At 47.0% G+C, this 20,496-nt stretch overlaps 1 protein-coding gene and 2 long non-coding RNA genes across 4 annotated transcripts in view; 1 reads left to right on the top strand and 2 right to left on the bottom strand.

The window, feature by feature from the left end:
- Positions 1-7,332, bottom strand: part of LOC121057100 — a 14,288-nt gene extending 6,956 nt beyond the window's left edge. The window contains exon 1 of the long non-coding RNA XR_005813625.1: positions 3,322-7,332. This is a non-coding gene — a long non-coding RNA (uncharacterized LOC121057100). The remainder of the gene's footprint in view (positions 1-3,321) is intronic.
- Positions 4,895-18,148, top strand: SLC16A5 (solute carrier family 16 member 5). 2 transcript variants are annotated; one of them, XM_040530795.1, is made up of 7 exons: positions 4,898-6,427; positions 7,176-7,470; positions 11,377-11,520; positions 12,527-13,393; positions 14,973-15,073; positions 16,967-17,091; positions 18,035-18,148. In XM_040530795.1, exons 2-6 carry the CDS (start codon positions 7,257-7,259, stop codon positions 17,048-17,050), a joined length of 1,410 nt encoding a protein of 469 aa, XP_040386729.1. In that variant the 5' UTR covers positions 4,898-6,427; positions 7,176-7,256; the 3' UTR covers positions 17,051-17,091; positions 18,035-18,148. The 2 variants fall into 2 exon arrangements, with proteins under 2 accessions (XP_040386728.1, XP_040386729.1); XM_040530794.1 differs by lacking the exons at positions 16,967-17,091; positions 18,035-18,148 and having other exon boundaries at positions 4,895-6,427; positions 14,973-16,270.
- Positions 13,322-20,496, bottom strand: LOC121057099. The gene is made up of 4 exons (XR_005813624.1): positions 19,462-20,496; positions 18,035-18,232; positions 16,967-17,231; positions 13,322-15,073 (listed from the first exon to the last, which is right to left on the bottom strand). It is a non-coding gene; the product is annotated as an uncharacterized LOC121057099 (long non-coding RNA).

Genomic DNA, 20,496 nt, shown 5'->3' with positions numbered 1-20,496 from the left:
TCAAGCTTTGGTGATGCTGAAATGTGGTTAATGGTGACCATTCTGGCTCAACACACAGGTGGGAAAGGAGAAGGAACAAAGATGTAAGTGAAGAATGGGTGAAGATGAAGTTACTTTGGACCACAAGTAGCTGTTGCCTGCTGCAGCTGCTCTGAACACTGCCCCGCGGGCACGCTCCCTGCTTCCAGTTCTTCCCCACTGTAGCAAAAGCCCCAAAGCAAGGAGCAGGGAAGGGCTGGCACATCCCCAACCTGGGGTTTTAACACTGGAGCTACGTGAGATGAGACACTCTCTCCCCCACAACACCACAAAAAGGAGCTTATGGGCATGCAGGAGAGAGCAGAAAGCACAGCTGAGCCACCTCACCACTTCACATGAGTTGATTTAGGACACTACCCTCATATCTCCTCAATAAATCCCCATACCTCCATGCCAAACCTGACTGCAGGGCTGGACTGCCAGCAAGCTTGCACCAAGTAGAGCCATGCTCAGGTGCGGAAGGCCCTGGCTGTCCTTTAAGGCCATGTAGGTGGGGAAAGGCTTTGAATAGAACCCCTAACCAGCTCCTGGTCCACCAGCTGGTCCCTCACAACACCTAGTGCAATGCTACAGCACCGTGCCAGAGACACAAGTGTCACTCGGCAGTTTCTGTGGAAACCACCGTCAGGAGCAGCCAGGCCTCTGTGCCATCACTTGCTTTCCCAGCTAAAGCTGTGCAACACACAGAGCTCCTTCTTAAAATCTTTTTTTTTTCCCACCCCTTCTTGCTACAGAGAACAGAGGCGATACCCAGCGTTACCAAGCAGGAGGTCGTGCTGGACAGGCAGCAGCACAGCATTACCCCACCCCAATAAAGCCAACCTCACACACCACCTCCGAACGAGCAGGCTGTTCTCTGCTGTTTCCAGGGGCTCAGCTCTTCCTGCTCCCAACCCCAGGTGGCTCCAAGCAGCAGAAGGGGAAGAAGGAACCACTTCGCAGCAGACCTGTGACAGAGGCACTTTCAAATCCCCCTTGAACGGCATTTTCTGCATTTGACAGGCACTCCCACACCCCTCCTCTGGAACAAAAGGGTCCCACCAAACAGAAACCCCCTGGCCACCACACTGCATCTGGGGCCTGCTGGCTCCCCAGGGCTGGGCTCACCTCGCTGCACCACACAAAGCTCTGTTAGTCACCCAGCTGGCAGCTCCACTTGCCTGTGCCAGTTTTGCCCAGAGCACAATTCAGTTTTCTGCCCTGCCTGCTCACATCTGTGGACAAAGAGGAAACCCAAACTGACACTGAAGATATGGAAGAGTTTTTAGCAGCCAAGGCATCAATCAGCATCCAGCTTCTTGGCCTGCAGCTCCTGCAAAAAGGAGTAGAAAACCACAGCTGCATTTCTCCTCTCCGCACACATCTGGGAGGGTGAAGCCTGGCAGCACAGAGGCCCGGCTACAGCCATGAGCGCATCTTGCACAGCGCCCACACTCTGCCTCAGGCCCTCGACAAAGATCAGTCTGCTGCTCACCCACCCACCTTCACTCTGAAGTCATCGGGCCAGATCTATTCGCAGACAGAAAACCTGTAGATATTTGTAACCCAGCTTACTAACTTGTTTGGGAAACAAGGACCACGTCTGTCCACCTAAATCTAGTTTTGAGATGGTCACTGAAGGTTTAACCCAACTTATGTCTGGGCAAACAACCCCACATACCTGGTCCTGTCCAGGGCTGGAGAAATATGTTGGCTTCTCCAAACCACAGCAAAAGAAGGAGCTGCAATCCCCTAACAATTGCCTTCAGGTGTGGTAACATAGGTGAGTAAAAGCATCAATATTTGCCCCTCTGGCAATATTCCCTAGGAGGGATGGGGACCTCCAATAGGAGTTCCCCAAATTTCACCATATTCAAGTTCATCATCAGTCCAAAACACGACAATTCCTTGCATTTCATGGGCCTCAAACAGCTCCTCAGGGAGCTGAGGGTTCAGCTGGCAGTGGCTGGCCTACGCGTCACACAGAAAACCCTCAGGACAAGTGAGCACTTTTCACCTGTGATTTAGCCCAGGGCAATCAGGGCAGCAGGTCCTTCAGCAAGGACAGGACAACATGCACCAGTGGTCTCAATGAATTCAAATTGCAGTGGCTAAAACTGAGGAAAGCCAGAGCTAATCTGGGGAAGGAACAGTCCTGGGTTCCACCCTCCAGTGGTACTTTGATGCATTAACTTTCTTGCAGCCGGCTGTCAATATATCCCATCCTCCCACCCCAAGCACGAAACCATGACATCCCCTGCAGACAAGATTCTTCATTATTTAAAGATTCACAGCTACTAACAAAGGACCCAGCCTGTATTCCCTGCATCTTGCCTGCAGACAGAGCAGGCAGCTGAGCTGGTACACCGCATCTCTGTGTAACCTAACGTGAAGGTAAATAGGGCTGGTGGTGGGAGTGCAAGGTACCCACGGTAAGCAGGCAACCCAAAATGAAAGCAATGCTTGCCTGCCATCCTCCCCAAAAAGGGCTATTTCCCTGCCAGCATCCACCCCATAGCAGCCAGCAGCAGGATTTACACCTAGCTCAAGCAGCCAGCCAGAGGGAAACAGTTCTCTTGATCCCTCCTTAAGTGGCTTATTCCCTATTGATAAAAAACAAGGGGGACAACAATTAAGAGCTTGGTAGATAAGATCTGCTGCAGGGAAAATCCCCCTAACCACTGCTGGGTGCTCTGAACATTGACCCAGAGCAGAGACAGGCTGCACGGGGCTGGGATCTCAGCCCATTGCCCCACCATGTCCCACAACCCCATCCCATGGTCCCACAACCCCATCCACCAGCCACAGTTTTCACGTGGATAACAATTTAAGGAACTCCATTTCATTAAAAGGTCCCTGTCTCTGCCCAGCTGAGGCACAAACCCACAGAGCAGCACAGGGCACCACGTCACGAGCCAGAGCCACCTCCTGCACGGATTTCCCCAAACACATCTTTCTCAGACTCATCTCTGGAGCCATCCCCGTTGCCTCAGGCAGAGCCGGGTGCTGACCTCCCCCCTGCACGGGGCACCCCAGGAGCACCCAGGGAGGAAGGCAACAGTCAGGAGGGCTGCATGCACTGTTTGCCAGCCTGCATGCAAATCCTTACAATCAGCCACCAGGGCAAGGAGCTGGGACAAGCCACATCTTGCTGGATTCCTCCGAGTCAATGGAAGCTGTCAGTACACGCACTTGGTACCAGCTGTCTCCTCAATCCCCATTTCCTACCTCCAAGCTAAGCAGTGTTATCCTCAGCGCTAGCTACAAATCATGAAATCTGGTTCCAAAAATCAGATTTCTTACCTGGTGTTAACACCTACATCCTTTGTGAATCATGAACACAATGCAGAGATTAAGCCAGGAGAGCAAAGAACAGCACAGGGACATCTGTCTAAAGGATAAGCCAGGTAAGGAGCCAGGCTTAAATGCAACTTGGAGTCAAACTGGGTGGAGAAGGTGTGGGAGGAGGATCCAGGTGAGTCTGGTCAGACTAATTAAGACCAATTAGTGCAGTCAGGGCCCTGATACCCTTTGCAAGGGGATGACAAGGGAGCAATGCTATGGGAACTGCTTAGGAAAGTGGTGCTAAACCAGCGCTCCCCACTGCTCTGGCACTGTCCCATTTTCTCAGTCCTAGCAGAGCTGGTCTGAAGGGAATTTGCCAGCATTGTTCAGCCCCTGTCCCTGCCCCAGGTCTCAGGAGTCTGTTTTCAGGTGCTCGGAGAGCTTGGTTTCCCCTGGGTCTGTCTGGGCTCGAGGAAGGGATCGGAGCAGGGGTTTAATTTGGGTGCTCCCACAGCCTGCTGGAGCAGGACGGAGACATCAGGACTGAAGCTGGGGTAGGAGCAGCTCCGTGCCCAGCTCCTTGCCCCAAGCGACTCTGCAGCCCAACAGCCAAAATGTCACCGAGTTTCCACTGCTTTAAATAAAAGAAAGAAGATACGCACTTCCTCTGTGAGATTCTATCTGTCAGTCTGCTAATCTTGGTGCCTGGAACAAATTCAGCTAGCCTCAGAAGCAATTTGGGAGCTCTGAGGTGTTTTGCACTTCGGTTTCCAAGCACATGGCCTGCCCCAAAACTGCTGCTGAGACTCCTGGGTTTGGGACGGGCTCGCAGAGCCGTGACACCAGCACATGGACGTGCACAGGGCGTGAACTCAGCCACCTCCACTGCCCCTTGAGGGCTGTGAGTGATGGCTGACAAGTGACATCCCGCAGACAACAGCACTGGGCCAGGCTGCACCACTGGGCCCAGTGCCTAAAGCAGAGCTAAAGCTGGGGGCTCTGCTTGTAGCTGTCCGAGTGACCTTGGGAAAGTCACCTGGGACACAGCACAGCCTGCCCGGGAGAGGACTGCAAAGCAAGCCCGGATCTAAGGATGAAAAGGTACTTAAAAAGTCACTTATAAAGGTGTTTACCAAGTGCTTTGCTTTCCTACCCCCAACAGACACTGAGTGACCCTTAAAAATTTTACCGCCCCCCCTCAGTTTACAGTAAATGCCTCACCTCTGTGCATGCAGCCTGTTTTACATTCATAAAATCCACACCCGGCTCACACCGGGGCTGAGGTGAGGCGGCAGGAGGATGCTGCAAGCCGCGCAGCAGGATGCAGAGACCTAATGTACCGTGAACAAGAAACTTTCCTCCAGTTCCCCTCCCTGCTCCTGAGCCGCAGGCATCCCCTGGGCTTTGAGCCTCCCCCAGCAGCCAGAGTCCTGATTTCCTCACAGCACCCTGCTGCTGTGTCCCCATCCTGAGCGGTTTTAGGCAAAAAGGGTGCTGCTCTGCTCCCCGCAGAGGTACCACCAGCCACCAGCTCTTGCTGAGCCTGATGTAGAGATATCATCGTCATTTGCAGACTAAGTATAAACCTCTTCCTAGGAGGTGAACGCCCCGTGCCCTGGGTGTCTCAGCAGAAATTGCTGCCAGCAGCCCTGTTGTGTGTCCTCATCCCAGCAGCTGCTGGTCCCCCATCACGGCTGAGGGAAACCGAGGCGTGGAAGGTGGGAGACAAGCACTGTGCAAGCACTCCCGGTGCAATGCCACAACCAACAGGTGCTGGGACTGCTGTGACACAGCTTGGGAAACCCAAGCTTGAACCCCGGTGTCTTGGGGGTCACTGGAAGAAGAAACAAAATTCAGACCTGAATAAGAGAACAACTAGCAGAGAGCAACCGGAAACTGAAACCAGCCATGTGCTTTGCTCCCCCTTGTCCTGCTCGGGACACCCACCTGTCCCCACGATGGGGCTGATGCCATAAGCCCCACAGCAGGACGCAGAGACCTAACGTGCCATGAGCAGGAAACTTTCCTCCCGTTCCCCTTCACACACTGGGACAGGAAGCACCTTTGCACCGGTTTGCCTGCTCCCTACCCCGTGCGCTGTTTGCAGTAGGCACCCAGGTGTGTCTTTTGCTGCAAACTTCAATCCAAATCCTGACACGATTAGCACGAGACGAGCACGTGCTTGTGAGGATCTGACTCCGCATTTTTGTTGGCCCTGATCTTCAACGTGATTGATGCTCAACACCGGGAGCAGGCTGAGAAGGCAGCACCAAAGTGAGCAGCAGCACAATGCATTTGCCCTGCCTGTCCTGTCCAGCTACCCTGGGAAGGGTTAAAAGGCAGTTTTGCAGAGCTGCTGCTGCTGTTCACGGGCACAGCCGGCCGAGCTAGGCTGGAACAAACCCGTTCCTTCACTTGTGTGCAGGGAGAAGGGGGTGAGGAGGCCACGTGGCCCTTGGCGGCGCATCTCCGGGGCTCTTGCAGCAAAAAGCCCAGGAGATCCTGCAGGTCAGGCTGCCGAGGGGAGAAGGTGTCCCATAGCTGGATGAAAGCCACAGCAAGCGTGTGGCCCCCTGGGACAGCCCACCCCGATGAGCACAAGGACACACAAGGGGAGCCAGGGCTCCAGAAATCTTCTGCTGGACAAGCTCAAGTGTTGGACAGGGCAGCTGGGAACAGAGAGGAGCTGTGCTTCTGCCTTTTTTTCAGGTTTGCTGTTGCCGGGGAGAGGTTTTAGGCTGTCATCCAGCTAATTCACACCAGAGAGACAAGCACTTGAATTAGTCGCATTATCTGCACCCAGCTAAAGTGGACAAAGGATTAAAGTGTGCTGAGCACCACCACCGTGATTTGCATGTTAGAGCCCCTTCCCACGGGCCCCCTCAGCTTGCAGCCCCCCCCCCTTTTTTTTTTTCTGGCTGTGAGCCAGCCGGCAAAAGAGCCCTGTTTACAGAAGTGATGCCCGGGTTAATATTGCAGAAGACTTCATCAAAGCTTTTTAGTCGCTACTGAAGCAGAAGTATCTAACCGTGGGCAATGAGCTGGCCGGGCTGCGCACGCAGGGGATGATCCGCCCGTGCTGCGCACACAACCGCGCGCTGCTGGCCCTTCGCTTCAGCCCGAGGTACGAAACTTACTCTTGTAAGCCTGCCACCATGGCAAATTTGAAATAATGAGCAAGGACAAACTATTATTCATTTTTAAGGCTGCACGCAACATTCAGTTGTGGCTATTGTTTTAGGGGAAAGGCATTATTTGAGTACTAAACAAATATTGCACTGTGCAGTGACCTTAAGGGCACTTTTCTTGAGCTCATCCAGCTGCCAAAGATTTTTTTTTATGTGTGTTTATTCATGTGGAGAGGATGGGGAGTGCTATTGCTATATATTTCATGCTGCTGGTCTTGAAGAAATCAAACCTGGGATCTCTCAGAAGCAGCTCTACCAAGGTAAAGCAAAAGCATATCTGAGATCGCTGGATCCTGATTAATTAATGGCTTTTGAAATGTTTTTTCAGCACTAGCACTTTGAACTATACACAGGAGCAGTTGTCATAACAGGTTCACACCGAGCCCTGCTGCACCATGCGAGCTTTATGCATTTCTATTTTTCTTGGCATTTGCAGAGTTTTTCGTTCTCCTCTCAGTGTGAGGACTTGGTGACCTTAGCAATTGCCAGCAAGGGGACTCCATATGATGAAAGCAGGTGAAAGGGAAAATAAGGGTGGGAACTAGGTAAGGCCAATTCATACCTCAGGAGGTGTGGTCCCATTCTGTACCTGGCTGTGCTCGCAGTCTTGTGCAATATAAAAGGGGAAGGCAGGCGTTTCTCAAGTAATCTGTTGCCAGGATCCTGTAGCCCTTCTCTCTGTAGGTCCGTTCCCTGGGCCGAGGGTTGCATGGTAGCTGCAGTCGCTTCCCCAGCAGGCCGGCCTGGGAGGAGAAAGCAGCCATCATGTCCCAAGGAGGAGCATGGGGAGCTGCCAAGCCCCAGGACCGGGGCTGGGCATGGATGGTGCTGCTTGCCACAGTGCTGCTGCAGGGGCTGACGCTGGGCTTCCCCTCATGCATCGGCGTCTTCTTCACGGACCTCCAGCACGAGTTCCAGGCCTCCAACAGCGAGACGTCATGGTTCCCGTCCATCATGGTGGCCGTGCTGCACGGAGGCGGTGAGTAAAGGCCGTGGCAAATGTCCGCTGCTGTCTCTTGAGGTACCGGTGCTGACGAGGGGCCGTTATGAGGGCGCTTTTAGCATTTCCCTGAGGAGGAAGGTGAAAGGGACTGGGAGGTATGGCTGGTTGGCAGCACACAGGCATCTCCCAACTGTTTTGATCCATGCCCACAGAGTCCAAAGCCAAGTGTCTGCAGACACCACGCTCCCCTTTGCCATTCTAAGAGATAACCAAGACCTTTCTCCAAAGGTGAAGGTGAGCTTGGGCTCCTCCTTCCATCCTCTCTCACATGACCCCTGTGTTCTTCAGGGCTGAAAAGCTGCACAATTTGAGCCCCTCCAGGCTGCTGGCACAGGGTTAAAGCAACCCCTAGGCGGTGGTGTGGAGCACACGCCCCAGCAGGTATCAAGGTGAGGGCAGCTGGTTTAGTGCAGGATGCAGGTCAGGCAGGTCTCCAAGTGAAGGGGGACGGAGAAGGGTGGTACATTGCTGACAGGGCACCAAATCACCCCTGGAAAACTAAGCACTGTTCTTTCCCCAAAGAAACTGTGGGGGCTGCACAGGACAGGGTACCCAGAGCCACATCCAGACTGATAGCTCTGCATAGAGGAGAAAAACACACCCAGCAGCTCAAGGACCTCCCAACGAGCAGTCCTGTCTTGCTGCTGACCCCTCCACATGCAGCTTCCATGCTTGTGTGATAAACAGATTACTTGAACCCCACCTAGCAGCAGGGAGCAAAGTATCTACCGCTGCTCGGGTAGATGAGCTGCTCCCTTAGTTCATTCCTGCCCCTTTCCAATACTGATTAAAGGTGACACTACAGTATGGGAGTGGAAATAGAAAAAATAAAAGCAGAGTCATGCTGATGTGACAGCTATGATGGGTTAAGTGTCTCCTGGGTAGGACTTGGCTGACAGCATGACAAGGGGAAAGAGTTTGCACCTTAGCAGAAGCAGCTGGTCCAGAATAGCAAGGCACAGACAGAAAGAGACCTCAGGGGAAGCAGCTGCGGGAGGAATTGTCACCGCAGTTTGGCAGAAATAGAGCAGTGTCTTGGGTCCTTGAATTCGGAAGCTGCTGGGCATTCCCTGTGCTGGCTTCCAACCCCTGTGGCCCAGCTGCTGTTAGTTGGAAGGAGCTGAACAGGAGCTGGTGGCTCTGGGAAATGGTCTGAAAAGCAGCTCGGTCCCAACGAGACGGGGAAGAACAAGCCTGGCTGCATCTGCAAGAAAATATCAAGTCTCCTATTTTCTATAATAAAGTAATTTTTTTGTAGGAGGCTGGGACCACAGTGAAAGGTAATATAAAGACAGCCAATAAATAGATCCAAAAGTTATAAATGACACGAGGAATGAATAGCCTTGTGGTGATTATATTCACTAATAGAATTTGTAAGAGCATAACCAGTGGATTACAGGAGCATTGTTACTTCACTTGCTAGTTGCATCTCCTATTGCAGGCTCTTACAGCAGAGGAGAATTTGTTCTCACCCCACAATAGCTTAAATTGGGACTAACACAACTGTAAGAAGAAAAAAACAATGAAAAATTAGAGATAAAGGACTCCCTCTCAGGCCAATGATTTTTGCTGCAACTTCTGACCTTCTTTGCAGTGGTCCAGGCTTTGTTTGATTCAGGTTCTCAGGTTGCATCCATCACCTTGGTATTTAAACCCTTTCCAAAATTGTTTTCTGCTGTGTAACCAGGATCTCTTAAAGATTCTTCTCACTTTCCTTCTCCTTTACTCTTAATTCAGAGGACCTGAAGGGAAAAATAAATATTTGTTGCAAAAATAGTAAACAGCAAGAGAAACGGACAGAGTGCTCCGTTCTCAGAATCATCAGCTGAGTGAGAAGCTCCATGCAGGAGAGCTAACCTCAGCTCAGCAGAGATGTGCAAGGAAACAGGGAAGGGCACAGTGTGAAGAATAGCACTTAACTTAGTAACGCAAACATATCTCATTACCCATGCAATGTTCCTAGTTAAAAGCCATTACTAATTATTTTGTTATAAGAATCATTTGAGACACCTCAGGATCCTATGGCTCACTCCAAAGCGGGAAATACAAGAGTTCAAGCCCTTATAGGCTCCTCCTTCTAGATATTCATGCAAACATAACTCTCTGGACTTGCACTAGTACAAATGCAGCAGTTTTGTTGGAAATATCTTTGCAAAGAAAAGCACAGAAGCCCCAAGCAAGTGAGCAATAATATTTGAAACCTAGAAAGCAAGTTAGCAGGAATAAGTAATGAAAAACAGGATTTTTTGAGCCAATCCCATGATTTTGGCATGTTTGATTTATGATTTCTGGCTACTCACGTTGGTTAAACAGCAGTACCATCCTTAATCTCCTCAGCGGGAGGAAAAATAATGCAGTCACCAGTTTGCTGAGTCTGGTGAATACTTCTTCAAAGGCCAGTTGAATTCCAAGGTGAAAAATCTCCCAAGCAGATCAAAATACAGACAGCTGCAGTCCTAATTTTAATAACATTCCTCTACTTGCTTGACTACGTGGATTTTATTTCCAACCAGGTGTTGTTTTAGGTCACAAATATGCCACAGGTTATTTTCCCCACAGATTGATTCCTAATCCTGAGGCTTGCAGTCATTCTGAATTTGCTTACATAACCTGACGTGTTAGGAAGAGGGGGAAAAAAAAATAAAACCTGCAAAAGCATGAGGATCCTCATGGGAACACAAAAAGAAACAACTCTACCTTCAGAACCTCCTCTAACAGAGAAGCATGTTTTCCATTGACAGGTCTGCAGGTCTTAACTAATCTCCTCCTACCCCAAAATGAAGCACACTAAACCCATGACATTATCAAACTGGTCATTTATCCCAATATCATGGAACTCACCAAAAGCCTATGAAAATTACAGAATTAACTGACCTTAAACACATATCTCCGTGCCTATTTGTTCATTGCTTTCTGTGATGAAATAACTTAAGTCCTGCTTAGAAAAGCCTGCCAGCAACATATGCACACAGTAAGACCCAGGTTTCTGCTCCAGAAGAGCAGACCCAGGCCCACCAGGAGCATCCAGGTCTTGCCCTTGCCTCTGCGTTGTTTGTGCATGTTCTGCTCCTAGGCTTCGTCCTCTTGGAAGTGGACACAGTCATGCCTACCCAACCCTGGCCAGGTATGCCAGGACAGGCATGTGCAAAGAGCCGCACTGACAAAAACATCTTATTTTCATGGGGAGATGACTTGCAGGACAGCTGCAAGACTCCACAAGCTGGAGCTTGGATGCCACAGCCTGAAGCTTAGACTGATTCCGATGCAGACATGAACATGCTTCCAGCTGTTTTCAAGTGATCTTCTTCAAGGACAATCTTCTTTCTCCCATTCTTGATCATTTTCAGAGTCAATCTGCCTTCTGTTGCAGGGAATTTCACCTATGTAGCAGGACGCCAACGGCAATTGGCAAGATTTTGTGGCAGAATATTTGAAAAGCACAGCAAAACAAGAGTGGAAACATGCAAGCAGAAAATACCACCCACTCAGCCTCTCCTACTCAGGGGCACAGAAATCCAAGTCTTCTCCCTTTTCAAATCGTTCCCAGAACTGATATCATAAGAGAACAGAATTACACTTGAAGGTCCTTTTTCCATTCCATTTCTGAGAGTTTTACCTAAAATCCATCACAGGGAAGCTTAGGAATCCTACTTCATGACCAAAATCCAAGCACAGGAGCACTCCCTTCATGTGCCAAGCTGACCAAGCACCTTGGAGGATCAGGGAATGTGTTTTCTGTTTCTGGCTCCCCCACTGCATTGCTGCTGGGACGATCCTCAGGGACTCTAGACTAAACCGTTCGATAACTGCAGCAGTCTAGCAGCTATGAAATAATTCCTCCTCCTCTAACTGTCTCCCTTTTGCTTCTCTGACTGCTCCCAGGACCCCTCTGCAGCATCTTGGTGAAGCGATTTGGCTACAGGTTTGCTGTGATGCTGGGAGGCCTGCTCAGCAGCGTGGGCATGGTGTCCAGCTCCTTCTGCAAGTCCCTTGGCCAGCTTTACATAACAGCTGGCCTCATCACTGGTAAGTACTAAGGAACAGCAGGAAAACACAGCTGCTGCCCTTTATTTGAGAGCTGGGAAGTGGTGAGAGTTCAGACTAAGCGCTCACGTTTTTCACTCAGCTGTGAAATAGGATAAATCAAAAGCCCCACAGCTCTGCAGGAATTGCATGCTGGATAGGCTTGCCCTTCACACCCCTTTAACACACCTCGCCCAGCCGAGCTCACTGGAAAGTGCATCTCTCTGGAAAAGGTTACAGGTCTCTAAGGGGTGAAGTGGAGAGCCAACATGTCTGTTCTCTTTAGGAGCTTCACAGCCGTTTGTCTTTGAAGAGGGGAGTTTTTCCATCTTGAAACGCAATGTGTTGGGACAACATCCTTCATAAGTTCCTTGGGCTTGGGTTTCACCACTCCCTATCTGGGGAAATATGGAGTCATCTTTTTCTAACAAAAGAATGTGTTGGTTCTGAACAGAAGTAACAGATGGGAACTTTTCCTTTCCAAATATTTCTCCTATGTAACTGTTTTTCAAGCCATATTTTCTTCTAACACAGAGAAATGAAATTTTGCAGCCGGGTCACTTTGGGACCAAGCCTTTTGGCTCTTGTAAGCCTAAGCTGTGTTTGCTGCATGGAGAAAAAAAAAGAATTAACTCCTTGGGCCCTGAAGAAAGTGTCAGGAAGGCAGCACTGCCTGCTGTATGCAGTAAAAAAATAATTTTTCTAATGAACTATTCCATAACGATCATAAGCATTGCAGTGCAGCCCAGACAAACATCACCTTAGATCAGTGTATTTAGTATTCCTGAGAACACAAGGAGTTAAGTTTATACACAATACCCTTCTTTATCTCTAGTGTGGGGTTACTGAGTATTAATCACTGGAGGTTGTGCAGCCTGGCAGGTGAGGATATGCCTAGTGGTAGATGAAGTCATCTGTGAATACCCCATGGAGCTGGGCTCTTTTCACCCTGCAAGACACCGCAAAGGGATCCCGTGCTGTTGTTTTTCTCTTTCCTTCATACCTTTAGGTCTGGGATCATGTTTCAGCTTCCAGGCAGGAGTGACTGCACTGGGCCACTACTTTGTGCGGTGGCAAGCGTTGGCTAATGCCATGGCATCCACTGGTGTCTCTCTTGGTTTCACGCTGTGGCCGCTGCTTTCTCAATACATGCTGGATGAGATGGGCTGGAGAAACACTTTTCTTATCTTTGGAGGAATACTATTAAACTGTTGCGTCTGCGGAGCCATTATGAGACCAGTGCAGCTTGCTTCAGGATCACTAGTGCAGTTACCCAGGCCTGGAGAGGATTCAGGGAGAAGAGCAGAAGAGGCGCAGCTGTCCAATGGAGCATCTTCTCCCCACCTAAAGTACCAGCAGCAAAACAGAAAGATTGCATGCTTCCAGATGCTGCAGAAGTACCTGGCTGTTGATATCTTCTGTCAAAACAAAGGTTACCAGATTTACACTATCGGAGTGACCTGGATGATGATGGGGTTTGTGTTACCCCACGTCTACCTTGTACCTTATGCCATCCAGAACGGGGTGGAGGAACACAAGGCAGCCCTCCTCATCTCCATTACTGGGTTCATCAACACCTTCATACGCCCTTTGACAGGACTGCTTTCGGGACACAGAATCTTCACAGGAAGACGCATCTACCTGTTCAGCCTGGCTGTGCTCCTCTGCGGGCTGAGCAATTTCATTTGCATCATTTCAGCTGAGTTCAGCGTGCTCATTGTCTACTGCGTCATCCTCAGCATAGCCACGAGTGGCATTGGGGCACTCACCTTCCAGGTGCTGATGGATGTGGTGGAAATGGACAGGTTCTCAAGCGCTCTAGGGCTCTTCACGGTTCTGGAGAGTATCACTCTCCTCATTGGACCCCCTCTCACAGGTGAGAAAAGCTATTAAAGCAAGCTGGAGCAAAAACAGCTTTTTTAGACACTGGTGACAAGTGTTTGGGAGCATAAAAAGGAGGAATGAGGGAGTTTCTAAGTCCACACAGGCAGGTGAGTTACGTAAAGGGAGCAATATAAAAGGGAGAGTCAGAAAGGAATGATCAGCCCCATCTCACTACTGAACAAGGGTCATTTCTGTAGCAGCCCAAGTGTCACTGGAGCAACTGCAGACAGTGAAAAAGTTCCCCATTTGGCAGGCAGCTTTGATAGGCATGAGAATGACGAGAACTTTTTCCCTGAGTGGCAGAACACAGAAAGGAATTGCAGTGGTATGATCTTGTTGTTTTAGAATTCTTTCACTGCTTTGCTAGTCTGCATTCATTTATCTATGAAGTCTCAAGAAATTGTAAACATCCCATTAAACACATTTACTCTGATCAGAAGTATTACCAGCTCAATATAATTGAAGAAGCTTATAGAAAAAGGCTCTTCTACTCACTTTTCTTTCTGTGTTCTGGAGCGTATTCATTTTTCTCTGGAGACAAGGAAGGGAACTAGTTGTGGCCCCCAATCCAATAAATTATTCACCGATTTCACAGTTCACTCCAAACACCACTAATTGACCTGTCCGAGACACACCTGCTCCTGCTGTGCAGCAGCACATTCAAAAGACTGACAAACAAATGTGAACCTGAGCATGAATCCTCTATTCAGGTTTTAGTTCCTTCCTCCAAACAATGAATTGTGTCTCATCCAGCAGGAAAATATCTATCCATTCTAAGAATGGAATAATATGCACCATACTTAATAGTATTTCCAGGGAAAGCATGTCAGCCACTTTTCTCAAAGTGCAAAACAGATCTTTTCTTGGACATCTGTGATGGAAGAGGCAGATAGGCAAAAACAAGGTACAGTAAGAGAAGCTCAATTTCTAGAGACCTAAAATCTATTAAATAATTACTTCCATATAAATAAGCAGCCTTTAAAGGAGTCATATGTTTTACCTGAATATTACCTTTCAGTATCCAGCATTAGTGTTAAATCACTCACTTGATATATCACCCTTCTAAATGTTTTACATTGAGGTACTTAATGTTTATTGTAATGCCTGCTGTGCTGTGATTTTTTCTCTCCCCAATTACATACTTTTAGAGACAAGTCTTCAGCTTATAGACCCCAACATGTCATTTTTGTGAGAGATTTCTTTCTTTATTTGTTCTGTTTTTTGACCTGGAATGTAACAGGGTCACTCGTTCCAAAATCCAGCAACTGGCACAGGGGTCCTCTGCTGAGTAAACAAAGTGAATCAGCAGGTTGGGAAAAAGTTACAATTTTGTTTCTTTGCTGATTTCTCTGTTTACTGGGAAATACTTTATATAGAAGCAGAAACACCACCTGAGTGGTGAGTGCAAACAAGCTCTAGAATCTGGAAAAGAGAACTTAACTCATCTATGAATGCTTATCTTTTGTATATGGCAGTTTGCTGAATTATTTAGGTCTAATGTTTCTGTGAATGCCATACAGTTGTCTTTGGTATGCATCTCTTCTATGACTAAGCTGTGGTTTCCATTTCAGGTCTCCTGGTGGACATAACTAATGATTTCCACTATGTCTTCTACACCTCCAGTTTCCTCCAGATATCAGCTGCATTGTTCATGGGGCTCAGCTTCTGTGCTCTGGAAAAAAAAATAAATTTGAAAGAGACCACAAAAGTACCTTTGGATAATCCCTCCAGATATCAATACAATGACACGCCAACTGAACCGCAGCCTGAAAGTCAATCCACTCCAGTCGTCGTGTACGTCACAAGCATATGAAAAAAAGAAAAAAGAAAGGAAAAAAGAGAGGAATACAAACAATCACGTGGCCTGTACAAAGCTACACAAGCCCTGGCACTGATGGCAGAGAAACTGAGTGTGTGCATCCCACAACTATCATCATCCTCCTGCCCCGTGCTTCCACTCGGTGGGGCCGTGTCAGGCTCCACGCGAGCAATGCGGATCTCGGGCTGAGCCCAGCGCCGGCCCAGGAGCCAAAGGACACACAGATCTGTGCTTTCCTAAAGCAGGCCGTGGGGTAACAGCCATGGCAGCCAGCTTGAGAAGCGAAAGCCACGTTGATTCAATTGGTCTAAGTCGGTGCCTTTCAGAAGTCACCGATATTTCATGTACACATTTCAGCTTAGCACTGGAAAATACATATTGATGGCTATGCACAATGGTAGTTCTTTCACAGAGTAATTACACGCCTAATCTGAACGTAAAAATTTGGTGCAGGTTTATATGAACTTTCCTGGTAGCCTCTCACATTGTGGGGGGGACAAAACAAACACTTTCAATTGGAAGTGTGTCGTTATTTCCCACATCTCAAAACATTATATGGAGGCTGCCATATGGGTCACAGAACTCAGGCAAGTCTCTAGTAAGATCAAATATTTTTCTCCTTATGAGGTATATGAGTTCTTCATATCAAAGGCATTTTCAAAGCCTCAAAGGGTCAACTCCAGAGCATCAAAAACAAAGACCCAAACCTTACAGCGAGTGCCTTGCATAACTAGTGGTATTTCTAGTGCTTCCTGATGTATCACAACTGAGGATTCATGGCTTGTATAAATACATTTCTTTCCAGCATCAACTGGGACACTTTTTTTTTTTTTAAGGGGGACAGGTGGAGAGCACGTCATAGAAGGTGTTAGTAGACCAGAGATTGAATGTATGCATCCTTATCCTTATATAGTGCCAAATCCTTGTATAAATGCATTTAGATCTTTAGTCTAAGACTCGTAGACTTATGTATACCAGCATTCTCAGCACAGAGAAGTTTGCACAAGTATAACTTACATGTCAAAAAGAAATCAATGTGGAAAAACATACTAAGAAAAGCCAGTGTTAACTTTCATATCCACGCAGTCTTTTGACTCTAAGTGGCTTTTCCTGCCACACTCCTGGGAGTTACACTTGTAAGCACTGACATGAGAGTTGCATCAGCTGCTGAACTCCCTCAGGATCAGTTCAAATTTCAAACTGTTTATATTTCGTATCTCTCCTGATCTAAACAGATATCTCACAAAGTACTGGAGCTGAAGATTACTCAACATAATAGAACCTCCAAAAGATAAAATCATACAATGTCAGTGAAATGGAAGAAGTAACACCTTTCAACTCAACAGCTGAACCAGCAGCATCCAATTCAACTTTAACACTTAATCTTGAGAACTGTTGTATCAAAGTCTTAGCAACAAAACCAGTTTTCATTAGAACTGTGGACTCCCCAGAAAAACAAACAAACCAACCAACCACAATAAATAAATAAATACATAAATAAATAAAACCAACACATGAAGCCACTGGAAAATTGATTCCAAGGCTTTCCAAGACTAACGGTTTCTCGGCTATTATTTACAGTTGAAGAAGCATCAGCCCTTCAGAATGGTTCCTCCTTCCACATCTCAGAAGCATCCATCTCAGTAGTGCTTTAGGATTACTGAGTGTGAGAGTCAGCACAGGCAGGCAACAGGAACAACCACAGACTTGCAGCTAAAATGCAAAAAGTAGATTTATTCTCATTACCTCGCCAACCAGGGGATCCTCGAAGCAGCACCAAGCAGAGATACACGAGCACAGGCACACAAGAGGGAACACAGGAACTGCTAAACAGGGTCCATGCTAGGAGACCACCAGCCTGCTGGTTTCACATGTTTTTATCAAGAGTTTGCTCAGTTTTTACCACTATGCTGCGATTCTCACTGTGCTTCTATGATCTTCTTTGTACCAAGGCTGGGAGCTCAAGCACATCCGATAGGGCACCTCCAACTCCACCAAACACCTATATTATCTACACACAAATGTGTTACTTGTCCAACACACAGAGCACAAACAGCAGCAGACATAATTTATATGTTTTTCTACATTGCTGCTCCCTGGACTTCACACATTCCCAGCTGCAAGGTCACTTGAGTGTATTTACAATCCTCCTCACCAATCTTCTATTCTGATCCCATCCTCCTTGCCAATCTTCTACTTGTAACCCATTCTTCCCAATATTGAGTCAGTATGCTTTGCATTACTTAAAAAAGATGACTGCTGAGAGACATACATATCTAATCTCTAATCATGCGTTTATTAACTTGTGCAACGCTTATATTGTCTATAACTGCAAAGTGAACAGGGACTGGTACCTCTCAGCTCATCAAAACAACTGCAATACTTTCCTAGGAAAAATGATGGGTCTTTCCTCCTCTCATCAAAATAACCCAATGTAGAAGGATTAAGTCTCAAACCTCTTCTACCTATTGCAAATGAAACAGCTAAGCAGCTGAACAGATTGATATTATTTTCTTTATATAATTCTTAAATCTGAAATTCTGTTTACCCTTTTACATTCCCTTTTTGTACTCTGCCAGAAATACAGCACAATATTGCCCCAAATCATCCCACTGCTACAAACGTCTTGGGCAAAACAGGCAAGATCAAAACATATCCCAGGAAAACACAGAATAGTTGAAGTAGCAATAGAATGCATCTCCTGTGCAGAGGCGCTGCTCTGTCTGCAATGCTTTAGCCCTAGTCAGCCCATAAGCAAGTAAATAAATAGTCTAATGCATATTTGCAAGATACAGGGTAAATAAAGGTACTCACCAACTGGAGCTGCCACACAGAGATCAGTTCCTCCCGCACCATGGCAAAGAAATCTGTTTTGACTATTCCCTAGTTGTACACAGTAGTGCAAGGCAATTTAGGACAGAAAGTTAGCGTTCTTTATAGAGTGGCTTTTTGATACTCCCAGACTCAATGCTCGGGTCACTGGGAGTTATTTGCAGAGGCAAAGAGATGTTTCTGGGAAGACAAAAAGTTTACAAATCTGGTATTTTCACTTTTTTCATCTTGTTGTCCAAGAACTTTCTAACAGCTTTACAGAACTCGATCTGCCTGAAAACAGGGTTATCTCCCATGGTTACTTTACATGTACTCTTTAGTAGCAATCTGCAACCCACAGGTTAGAAACAAATCTTGGACAAAGAACAGGTTAACACTTAAGGCTGTGCTTCCACAAGTAAGTAAGATGACTGAGCTGCCATAATAGACAAAATAGCTCCCTGCTTCCTCCTCTCCTGTTCCATGCCTCTCCTACCTCTCTTTTCAACCTGAACTCCCCAGATGCCTTGAGCAGCTTTGTAATGCATAATTAAGGGGCCACGCATACTGAGCATGCTACAGTATAATAAATATTCCCCCTCAGAACATTAATACTTACTCCTTAAGAATCTTGAGGCCCAGAAGAAAAATAAAGTAATAAGAATTCCTTTCATTAGTTTAAGGTTGTCCCATTATGCAAGGCAACCACAGCCTAATTACCACCACCCCCTGAAGCAGGTGTTTTTTTGTTTGGTTGTTTTTTTTTAAATAACCTTCAGACAACAAAATAATCCCAGACTTAATGATAGGCAAATGCTAGTACCTCAGCCTGGTTGAAAACCTGCGAGAATGAGCAGAGCAAGAAAAATTAGCCAGAAATAAATAAACCTTGCCTGATCCCCCCATATCCCTTCCTGCTCCCTTTGTTGTTAAAAGTATCATTAACCTTGCAAGCTAAGCATTTTTTTGCACCGAGCACCTTTCCTTACTGCTATGAAACGTTCACTCTGAAATATCAGAAGATTGTGACCCTTATAAACCTTAGATACTCTGCCAATGTGATTCTTGGAAAAGTTTAATTAAAAAAAAAAAAAGAGTCATGGTAACCTTACAAACTCTAAAACACCTCAGAAGTGCAAAATCACTTAAATGAAGAATTTGGCGTGCTGTTTACAGGCCTAGTTAGTAATTGTGAGAAAAGAAACATACCTACTAGACATGAAAATTGATCAAATTCTAACTGTGGTGGGTGTGCTATCAAAGTACATCACTGTCACTAGACTAGCTCCTGAATCTGTGACTGTCCCAGCTATATTAGCCCATTCTGTGCTAACTATTCTGGCTAACAGCAAGCAGTCAGAGCATTCAGACTATTAAACAATATAGCAAGTATCACCTGAGTAAACAGTCTGAGTAAGAAGGCTACATACCTACTACCAAGTGATCTTTCCGGATGATCAGGACAAACTCCCTGCAGCAAACCAGCACACAGACAAGCACACAGCTTGTAACAAAGCTCGTCATATAAGCAGTACTAGCACAGCCTGACTCCTACAGAAAACCTCTGAGGACCACAAAACCCAAGGAATGCTGTCAAACTCTCCTCCAGGAGGCAGCTCCAGCACATCAAATTAAATGCAAAACGTTCCTCACATCTCTAAACCAGTTAAACTCAAAACAAGACGAAGGCTAGGAGGATCAGAGCAAACAGTTCCCAGAAAGCCGAGCACGAGTTTTCCTCTCCCCCTGGTTACTTCTTGCCACACACTGAATAGCGTGACCTGGAGAGTACAGTTTTCAGAGATGCATCACCTGAAACCCAGCCAGCACAGGAACAAGCTGTTTCCAAACACTGCTGTCTGTGCAACCAGTTCAGAGGAGGACAAAGTTTCTACTGGTTTTGTGCCTGCAAAATTATACTGATTGACCACAAATACAGTATTTGTGTACAGACGCTATTGCGTTTTTCCTCTTTAAATGCTCTGGTTTTCAGTCCTTATTAGTTAATCCCAGTATCCTTAACCACTTTCCTTTGTATTGGGCTAGCTTGTCTGCCTTTGCCTTCTCTTCTGCTTTCGCACATTAGTCACACGCTAGTACACATTAGCAATGACAGATGTGGCTTAAAGTATGTCAACACTTAAAAATGCCTACATTAAAAGATATGTGCTAATATGCTAACATTCTAACGTGGAAGTAGTTTGTAGCACCACCATTGCTTGTTTTCACATATGTACACATATGTGCACCCATGCATAGGAATTATAAGAGTTAAATTATAAGTTGAAGTTGCTAGCCTAGCCTAAACTTTTATACCAGGTGGAAATGAATACCTCGACTTCCACATTCCTTGACTTCCCACACCACTGCAATGCTAAAAGCATTACTGCATGCAGTGCAGCTTCTTTCTTCCTCCTTCTATTTAATGTGGTCGTGGGCAGACAGTTTACTACACCCAGCTGTGT

The sequence above is a fragment of the Cygnus olor genome, chromosome 18, assembly GCF_009769625.2.
Source record: "Cygnus olor isolate bCygOlo1 chromosome 18, bCygOlo1.pri.v2, whole genome shotgun sequence".
Lineage (NCBI taxonomy): Eukaryota > Metazoa > Chordata > Aves > Anseriformes > Anatidae > Cygnus > Cygnus olor.
This window is presented reverse-complemented; position numbering and strand designations above follow the sequence as displayed.